Source organism: Seriola lalandi, unplaced genomic scaffold (assembly GCF_002814215.2).
Source record: "Seriola lalandi dorsalis isolate HSWRI2012SDOR001 ecotype SW California unplaced genomic scaffold, Sedor1 jcf7180002054351, whole genome shotgun sequence".
Classification (NCBI taxonomy): Eukaryota; Metazoa; Chordata; class Actinopteri; order Carangiformes; family Carangidae; genus Seriola; species Seriola lalandi.
This window is the reverse complement of record NW_019524904.1, coordinates 39011-49202: the sequence shown is the minus strand read 5'-3', so window position 1 is coordinate 49202 and position 10192 is coordinate 39011. Positions and strand designations below refer to the sequence as shown.

At 38.8% G+C, this 10192-nt stretch overlaps 3 protein-coding genes across 3 annotated transcripts; all 3 read right to left on the bottom strand.

Moving 5' to 3' along the window:
- Positions 1 to 394: 394 nt before the first annotated feature.
- Positions 395 to 3711, bottom strand: LOC111656236 (uncharacterized). Its single transcript, XM_023407883.2, has 8 exons — positions 3670 to 3711; positions 2927 to 3045; positions 2613 to 2757; positions 2229 to 2342; positions 1890 to 2034; positions 1590 to 1738; positions 1363 to 1502; positions 395 to 1041 (listed from the first exon to the last, which is right to left on the bottom strand). The coding sequence occupies exons 2-8, from the start codon at positions 3024 to 3026 to the stop codon at positions 890 to 892; spliced, it is 945 nt and encodes a 314-aa protein (XP_023263651.1). The 5' UTR covers positions 3027 to 3045; positions 3670 to 3711; the 3' UTR covers positions 395 to 889.
- Positions 3712 to 5097: 1386 nt separating this feature from the next.
- Positions 5098 to 7436, bottom strand: LOC111656237 (uncharacterized). The gene is made up of 7 exons (XM_023407884.2): positions 7182 to 7436; positions 6947 to 7091; positions 6716 to 6829; positions 6223 to 6367; positions 5920 to 6068; positions 5684 to 5817; positions 5098 to 5566 (listed from the first exon to the last, which is right to left on the bottom strand). The coding sequence occupies exons 1-7, from the start codon at positions 7279 to 7281 to the stop codon at positions 5415 to 5417; spliced, it is 939 nt and encodes a 312-aa protein (XP_023263652.1). The 5' UTR covers positions 7282 to 7436; the 3' UTR covers positions 5098 to 5414.
- A 1653-nt stretch (positions 7437 to 9089) lies between these two features.
- On the bottom strand, positions 9090 to 9805 carry nanos2 (nanos homolog 2). Its single transcript, XM_023407889.2, has one exon. It carries the CDS (start codon positions 9661 to 9663, stop codon positions 9163 to 9165), a length of 501 nt encoding a protein of 166 aa, XP_023263657.1. The 5' UTR covers positions 9664 to 9805; the 3' UTR covers positions 9090 to 9162.
- Between the last annotated feature and the right edge of the window lie 387 nt (positions 9806 to 10192).

The window sequence follows — 10192 nt, the reverse complement described above, 5'->3', positions numbered from 1 at the left end:
CATCTGACTCCAATCTGTAAAAATCACGTTAGGAATAAGTACACAATTATGTGAAGGCTGGTGGGGCAGTTGTTTTGTTCACTTGATTACCAACGTTACCGTTAGCAAAACAATACCGCTGTTTACAGTTTGTAAGTAACCCGCGCATTTGAATGTTCGGTTATGTGCCCTGAGTTCAGTCTCTCAGGCAGCACTATCGCTAATGTTTTGCTAATTCGGCAGGTGATAACCTACAATCTCCGCCTTAGAAAACTTCCACTAAAAACAAAAAATAACAAACGTAATAAAAGTGTAGCATAAATGTCTGTCTAACCGGTGGACAAGCCTTGGATCGCCGTGGACTTGCTGCCTGAAAAACAACTCTCTGGGCAAAAAACCACGGGAGTTCACAGGATGTTCTTTTTCTTCTACACTTTATTTTTCGTCAGACTTGACTTAAACAGGGCGCCTCGCGTTGCTGCCCCCTACAGGTCAATCATGTTTAAATTCAAACTAGATTGAATTTATAATACGGTCAATAATACAGACATAAATCATACTGGTACTGAGGTTACAGAGCATTAGACATAATTGCTAAAAATTATAAAACAAACATTAAACAAACCCTGGCAAATTAGTATGAAGTATAGAGTCTATTCTGTAAGGTGGAGGAGTTGTGTTAGCGATCTGTATGTTAGAAAAGAGCCATAAGTCAAGGTTAAAGAGGAATATAGTAAATCAAAATGATGCAAGTTATACTTAAGTGCATTTTAAAACATGCTATATACCATTAAAAATAAATTTGTTAATTATTATCAACAAAGTAATGCTAAACAATTACACATGTTTTACTATGGCATAAGGCGTGAACCCTCAGTATGTTATATTATAAAAATGTTAAGAAATATGTTTAGCAAAATATCTTCTTCTGCTTCTTAGCAATCTCCATCGGTTCCATGGCGTCAGGGCTGACATCTTCGTAAAGTGGCTGTTTGATGTGTCTCCAAATCACCAAACCAATCCTTGTGATGAACAGCGCAGAGGCTGAAGCCAACACTACAACTGAGATATGAAAATACAGTCAGTACAACTTTTACCAGATATTTGTGGTCACCAATATTTCTGCTGTGCACAGTTTTAGCATTATAATAGTTCCTCATTTATTAGAGATGAAAAGGAAATGTGAGCATTGTTTCACATGTGCTGTAATTAGATTGTCTTTACTGTAGATTTATTTAAAGTCACAATAGGTTGTACTCGGTATATGGTTTCCTTAATATTGTGTTTATTCACTTTTTTTATGATGTTGTTTATGAGCCAATTGTAGAGATTATCATATATTTATCACATATAATTCATATGTAACTGTCTACAGTGTCTTACCAATGAAGATGCCATTGCGAGTAGGTGATTCGGCGTCATAGTTTTTGTCCAGGTTTCCAGCCAGAGCCCAGATTACAACAGGGTAGATGACAAGGATGTACCGCACATGTTTGTCCAAGACAATGTTTTCCAGAATAAACCTGTGAAACACCCAATACAAACACATTGCTTCAGAATCTCACTCATGCACATCTGAGATTTTGCATTATTAAGTGACGACCACTTACCACACAAACAACAAAACAGCCAAAATAGAGTATGAGATGGTGGCAGCATCCGTTGGGGACATCTTTACATCATAAGTCAGTACAATGGTCAGATTGATTAGAGTTGCAATGGTTGTCCATGTTGTGTATATCATTACACCATTTTGAACCTGTATTAAAAAGTGTTTTAGAAAATCACTAGCAAACATTATGCATTTAAACCACATGAACAAAACAGGCTCCTATAACCTGGCACATGCAAGATTAAAACCTTAGCATATACACTTAATGATGCAAATGCTGTACATTTGTCGTACTAACCAACACGCGGAGGAGCCACAGGTCTGCATTGTGGTACTTCTTGAGCCAAGGTCCATAAATATGAAGCCCATGGCAGATGAAGCATATCATGGAGTAGTTTGTGCAGATGACCAGGATGAGAAAAACCAGTGCAGCGATCATCACTCTTTAGTAAAGGACAATAACAGCAGAAAAACATATTTTCATTTGAATGTCTGAAAAATGCCTATACGGGAGTCTACATGAAGTTGTTGTAAAAACATAGTGAGACATAAACCTATAATATGCACCACAGCAAGCTTATTTATGAGGAACTGTCAACGGAGCCACTTTAACAGCTCCAGTGGACGAAACGCTCACCCTCTGTCCCAAACAAGCAGCCAGCCAATATTGAAACACAGATTGATGCACCAGCTAATGAAGAATCCATAAGGCAGCACTGCAGGGCTGCAGTAAACGTAGCCATAACCATTCCTACAAGACAAAAGAGCCAAAGTCAAACATTTGATCTGTGTTAAATTGTCAGTTTAGTCAATTATTCTTGTTTGTAGCTTTAAAAGCAACTAAAATGTGTCATCTCAAACAGGCAATATATATATAATAGGTATAAGAGGGATTATATATTCCCCGATTATGCGAAAGACACCTATTCTTTTTGACCCGTTTGGGAAAGCTTTGCATTATTTTAACATTTTAAACATGAAAATGTAAAAAAAAAAAAAAAAGAAGAAATTTGGTCACAACTTTCTGCAAAGGCTCGCAAGGATGTAGATAATCATGGCCGTCAGCCAGATGTAAATGACGCTCCAGATGCTAAAGGTCCATCCTGAAGGTGTGATCTGGGTGTCAAACACAGCCGACACATTGGCTGTAGTGGTGTTATAAGGACCTAGAGGGAGAAGTAATGAAAACATTAGGCAAGATTATAGAGGCTTATGACATGTTCACATAATATTTGTTATTTCTCAATAATCCCGCGGTGCCCATTCACAGTCTCACTTAACATCCTCTACAAGTAACAACAAGTGTCTAAAAGTGAAAACTGATTTTTGACTTACCTATCCCAACGACTGACAGCCCATTGAACACCAAGCTTATTGCAAAGCCGACAACAGAAACCACTATTGCAGCAAGACGACCACAGTTATGTTTTCCCATTGTGATCCACTGTGATAAACTGCAACGATTCAAAAAGTACAAAAGATTATTTTAGTTAAACCACATGCACATAACCACACAGTTATTTTCATATGTTGAAAAGTACTGAAAAAGAAGTTCTGAAACAAATCCAAGTTAATCCCTCTCAACTTCAGTGGTGATGATTTTTTTTTTTTTTTTTTTTACTGTTGCATCTTCAACTTTTAGTTTTTTCACCCAACACAACAGAAAGTAATAATTGCAAGTTAAGTTGGCATTTGATAGAAAATAAAATCTGGCAAATCAACTTCAGTGGTGATGACCTGCATTTGAACCCGACCTCTGACCTCCCTGAGGGGCAGTCATACAAGTGATGATAATCATTCACCTTCCAGAGGCCATATAGACAAAAGTTACAGCTTTTTTCACCAGGAATACTTAAAAAAAGTCATTCAAAGTGAATTATGTTTAGCATTGAAATTTTAAAGACAGAATTAGACTGGAAACTGCTCATTTCAAAACTACCTGTATACACAGTAGTATGTATGTTAGACCCGTCCACGTGCCACTGCAACACGCTGCGTCTCAGAGTAATAAAAGGTTGCCAGCTTAACATAAAGAGTGCCCACATGATTAAGACACGATAAAGGCAAACAACACATACCTTTCTTTGCTTCTCCCTGAGCGAAGACCAGGAGTAAGTGTGACTGAGGACTGCCTATTTTATAGAATAGCTGGTTGTGTAAGAGGAAGGTTTACCACCTCACAAAGCGTCACGTGCGTCTCTTATCTTGTATACATTGTTGCCTCGGTGGAGTGGATCATAAAAGACAAACTGTCAATATTTTCCCACATACACGACACAATTAGGAAATCATTCATATATGTGGCTACTAAATTAAGAACAATATTTTATTTTGGTGTATGTATTTAATTTTTTTAGTCTACATATTTAGTAAAGAACTACCACAGTGAGACATCCAGACTTTCAGTTTATAGAAAATAGAAACCATTATAGAGCCTAGTACTTAGTTTCATTTGGTTCATCTCAATAGTTTGTACTGAATGAGAAAATTCTTAAAATGTTTTTAAGTATCCCTGAGCCTGACCTGTATTTGAACCTGACCTTTGACCTTCCTGAGGAGCGGGGCAAATGATAATACTCAGTCTCTATGCAGTAAATACAGAGGCCATACAGACAATCACACCACATTATGTCTTTTTCATAAAGGGTTTGGCTCCTCAACCGTGAAACTCTTGCCGACTTTTGCCCCTTGAAATTTTTTGTGAATCGTGAACATGTATGTGGAAAGTTTATGATAACTGAAAATTTTAAATAAATAATCTTTGTTTCGTTTTCAACAGAAAAAGTCCTGAACCACCAAATTTTTTTTATTTTGTTTTTACTGTGTTGCATCTTCAGCTTTTAGTGTTTTCATCCAACACAACAGAAAGTAATAATTGCAAGTTGTAAGTTGGCATTTGATAGAAAATAAAATCTGGCAAATGTTTAAATTATAGAGTCTATACTGTAAGGTGTTGTAATAATCTCCTTATCAGAGCCTAATGAGTTGTGTTAGCAAGCAATGTTAGAAAAAAGCCATAAAAGGTCCAGAGAGCAGTCAGTCAAGGTTAAAGAGGAATATTGGCAATAAATGCATGATAGTTCATGTATAGCTGTATCATTCGTATTGAACTATCTTTGTTTTACCAGTGAAGATATCATTGCAACTGGGTGATATGTAAATATAATCTGTTTAAGAGATACCATAAAGGAGAGAGAAAGAAGAAGAGGGATGTTGGGAATGGAAAAGCAGGCATCAAACACTGACAGGAACATTATTACAAGGCTAAGGATGGAGCAATAAAACGCATAAAAATCTGACAGGAAGTACAGTGCAATTACATGGAAAGACAATGTGGTTCAACAAGCAGCGAAGCCAGAAGAGTAGCAACACAAAGTAGTCCTGATTTTATAATATGCAGAATGATCAGTACCATCATCCAGACTCTATATCTACAGGGATGTTTCTTGTACTTTTTAATGAAACAGTTCATTATCTCTATAATCACTCCACAAAGACACACAATGGAGGAACAAAATATTTATTTTTTGCAGGATGGCAAACGAAAAGAAAATTCATAATGCATGAACAGAAACGATTTCACATTTGTATGAAAAATAACGGTGAAGTGCATCATGAATTGTGTCTGTCAGGGATGTCAGAGCACAGGATGAGTATACGACGTGTTGACAGCTTCAGCATCTTTTAATTTCAGCAGTGTCACCCAACGCAAAACAAAAGTCATCAATTACAAAATACACAAAGCATTTAGAAGTAGATCTCATACAGAGACGACAGTGGCTCCAAACACCAGGGTTCATCAGAAAAAAATATTCACTCAGCATCACTTAAATATCTTCTTCTGCTTCTCAGCGACCTCCATCGGAGACAGGACCTCGAGGTTGAAGTCTTTGTAAAATGGCTGTTTGATTTGCTTCCAGGTGACCAAAAATACCCGTGCGCCACAAAACAAACAGGCTACAGCCAACAGGGCATCTATAGTGGAAGAAAAACATTATATTATATCTCGGCTTTTGCAAATACAGTATGTCTCTGCAGTAGTTCAGGGGAAAATTAATAGAAAAACAGATTTTTTTATTTTTAGTTCCTCACCAGTGAAGATATTATTGCGAGTAGAAGCTGCAGTGTTTTTCATGACTACCCCCGTCAGCGCCCAGATCACAACAGGGTAAATGGTGAAAATGAACCTCACGTGTTTGTCGAGGACAGTGTTTTCCAGCATAAACCTGTGAGATAGACGATACATTTGCTACAGAAATATGTTTTCTACTTCTTATTTTTTATTTTTTTGTTAAATTTGAAATGATTTTCCTCTGTTTTGCACTTACCACACAAATAACAGTACAGTCAGAACAGCGAGAGAGACAGTGGCGGCGTCCGCCTGGGACATGTTTGCATTGTATTTCAGCACAACAGCCAGGTTCACGAGGGATGCGATGGTTGTCCATGTTGCATAGATGGCGACTCCATTTTGAATCTGCAATACAGGACAACAGAAAAGACTTAGATGCCGAGACGGAGGCAGAGATGTCTTTCAAAGAAAAACATTAGTTAAAAAAAGAGTTGGCGCAAAAGATGCTGCTGGGAGGTAGCAGATAAGAATAAACTTGAAATTGAGCTGCACTTCTCACCAAGACACGGTGGAGCCACAGGTCTACTTGGTGGTATTTGTTGAGCCAGGCTCCGTAGTTATGGAGACCAAAGCAGGAGAAGAATATCAGGATGTAGTTAGTCAAGGCGATCAGGATGAGGAAAGCCAGGGCAGCAGGAATCAACCTTTGATGGAGATGACAGATAGAACAAAAGTATGTTTAATCACAGTGATCAGTTGAAATAAAGTAGAAAATAAAAGCGTTTCTTGTGTGGATATCCTGCTTTTTTTTTTTCAATCAAGCCAGGTCAATTTTATCTACACGACAATCTGTACAACATAGGACTCCAAATCCACCTAAAGTCCAATGCATGTTTCTACTATATGCACTGGACAGTGTTGTCTTCCGTTAAAGATGTGCTACCAATACCGATTGTTTACCTGTAACAATTAAATGAAGATGGTTTCTCAACACTGTGAAATAAATTGCAGACTGATTTCATTTGAAAATTAAGAAAAAGGTGTTATCTCACATTCTGTCCCACAGGAACAACCATCCAGTGTTGAAGCCCAGGTTCAAGCACCAAGCCACGTAAAATCCGTGTGGCAAAACAGCAGGGCTGCAGTAGACGTAACCATAGACGTTCCTAGAGAAAGAAATCACAGTACACTTCAACATACCAGGTAGAGTGCAGGAGAGAAAAAGATAACCTTTGATTGTTTTTGAAAAGATGAAAAAACGTTCAATTTAGGCAGGTTCTTACTTCCGAAAGATGCCGGAGAAGAGGTAGAGCAACACTAAAGCCAGAAAGATGTAAATGATTGACCAAATGGAGAAGGTCCATCCTGCTGGCGTGATCTCGGTTACAAACTCATCCGAAACATTACCAGTGGTCGACAAAAATGGATCTGTGGGGGGGGGGGAATTTAAAAATTCAAAAAATAAAATGAATTTATGAATAACAAAATAATATATAGAGCATCAAAACTCAGACTTACATATTCCCGGGCCTGCCAGAACGTTGAACACCATGGTAATAATGAAGAAAATCAAAGCCAGCACCATGGCAATCAGAAGGTTAATGTTATGTTTTGCCATTGTGGATCAGTTGACTTATCTAAAAAGCACAAGGATTATAAGTCAAAGCACATTATAATGTGAGAAGCAGACCTTGATAATAACTCAGTCTTAAGACCAAATTGCACCAATATTAACATGAATAAAGACAGACCGTGCGTTCCTGGATGAAAGCAGGGAAAATGCAACACAAAGACAGCTGTCGAGGAGGAGCTTTTTATTTCATAAAAGGCAGGTTGTGTAAGAGCCAAGCTTTTATGACCTTTCGGCACGTGTACGTGTTTGAAACGTATATCATCAGCATTAAGAGATCTGCTTCGTGTGCCCTTTGTTTTCAAACCACGGACTGAATGAAAGGGAAAAAAAAAAATCCTATCAGCTGAGATGAAGAAACTCCCTGCTTCGTAACCTGAGTTCCAGAGCCAGACGTTGACCCAGTAGTGATGTTTGGTAACGGATCTTTATCATATCCAATCCAGCAGGTGAGAGCAGGTGAGAGTTTGCTTCCTCAGAGTCATGAAATGTCCCCTCATCAGCAGTAGAACTCAACTATGTATGTACATTTACTCAAGATCTGTACTTAAGTAAATTTTATGTACTTTACTGGAGTGGGTCCATTTTATACTATTTTATACTTCCACTCCACCCTCTTTAGGAGGGTACTTTTTAGTTCACAACATTTATTTTTCATATCTGTGGATACAAGTAATTTTGCAGATAGTTTTTATACAGTCATTTTATTCTCAAATTCTATGAAGAGGTGAAACAAATCTTTCTTAACACTGTTTAAACAAGTTGGTTTAAATTAAAAACTACAAAATATGACTCAATATGGGGCCACTTGATATGGCAAGTACTTTTCGCTGACCTTTACTTGTACTGCAGTACTTTTGCATTGACTTATTACCACTTTCACTGCAGTAAAGGAGCTGAATGTTACTCCACCTCACTCTCATTCTTCGACCTACAGAGGTCAAGATGTGAGGTGATCTGTTAAGATCCGTGTTATCCTTAGATGCCAGGTTTAGTAAGCGGCAATCAAACAACCAAATCAAATCAAATCAAATCATTCAGCAGTAGGTGGCCTTTACAATTTGATCATGGCTAATATGTTACTGTAGGTAAAATTACCTTGGCCAGCTACAATGTTAAAAAAAAACATTAGCAATCACATTAGCATCAGTTAGCCTATAATAATCCAGTGATATAATCTCTATGATATAATTCTCTCTCTAAAAGAGGTCATTGTTCATTGACCAGTTTAGTAACAGCAATTTATCACCTGATCGATGTAGTTTGTGTCCCAGGAGGTGGGACCAGAGTTTGGTCTTTTACGAACGTGAATTAGTGAGTTATGAATCATGAGTTATGACTAACTGTATCTACAATGTCTAACCTTCAGATATACGTCGTCTTCATTCGTTTATTTTGTGTAATAAAACGGTAGGCTGATTAGGCCTATTTACCCCAGGAAATAGTGCAGAATTTTTCCAATAGTTACTTATCATGTTTTTACTCCACATGAGTGTGTAACCACCACCAAAGCACAAGTACTTCAAAATTGTGCACAACAATATTGGAAATTTCAAACAAAAAACCGAATCAGACTTCAGTAGAATCAGGTTTTATTAGCAAAATTAGTGTTCAACAAGTGCAGCCAAGTCTGTTGCAACATAGATGTCGCATAAGAAAACTTCAGAAAATTTACACTCCAAATATTTACAAAACATAGGGAAGCTCCAAACATGAAACATCTCACTCCAAGCTGCACATTTCTATACCTGAAACAGTCTGTGCGCACATGAACACATGGCTAAAAACTTTTCTTTTTTTTTTTTTTTGGTAATTATTTACAGTCTTTTCAGTGTCCTCAGTCTCTCAGTGTCCATCAGCAGCAGCAGCTTACCAGAATCTGCCCCTTCGCAGCATCTTCGCAGCCTCGCGCCGCTGTGCCTGCGGGCAGTACCTGCGTGTGTGAGCGTAGTCCCCGGTGGCGTCACAGATGGGACAGGTGTAGTTCCGAAGGATGGGGCAGGTGACTCTCCCTTCGTCAGATTTCAGCTTGTGTGAGCGGTACACCATCGGAGACTCCCCGTTCTGCTTGCAGAAGCGGCAGCAGACCGAGGAAGTCCCGCTGCAGCTGGTGTCAGACAGGCTGCTGGCTGAGCTGCTCTCTGTGGAGTGTTTGTACTCCTCCTGCCGGGATGAGACTCGGATGTGGCTCCACGGCTCGGCCTGGTCCTTCTTCTTTGGGCCCTCGGCGTCTCTGTGGTCCTCCTCACGCCCGCGGCACAGCCTCTCCAGCAGCCTGCCCAGCTTCATGTAGTCGTGCCACATGTCGAAGCAGTCCCCATCAGCGAGGAGGGAGCTCTGGACCCCGACTTGTCTTTGCATTGTTGACATTTTTACAGAGCAATCGCACCAAATTTGTGCGCGTGTAGTAGCGTCTCATATTTGTAGAGGTCTGAAATGGCTTTAAAGTGCAACAATGTTTTTTCTAATAGGCAGACTGATGGCAGGTGTTTGGAGGAAGAAAAAAAATCGTATTGTGCAGTTTGGATGGTTTTCTTTCATCTCAGAGGCCTGACACGGCTGGAAAGTGTCAGGACCTCTATAAGAACTTTCATGAAAACAGCTACCAGCGATTTATGATGCATCATTTGGGCTATTTGATCACATCCAAACAGGAAGACAAACAAAGTCCAACGTGAACTCATATGAGACACAACACCAACAACTAAATATTGATTTTCACTTAATTTTATATGTGAATGTAAAGACTGCTATGACACTATTTCATGGGTGGATCAAACCATTGGGAATATTCTTACCAGCTCTTAAAATCTTGAAAAAAAGCTCTTAAATGATCATGTACAGCACAATGAAATGACAAATAGGTGGTGGTGGCTGTGGTGGTGGTGGTGCTGGTGGG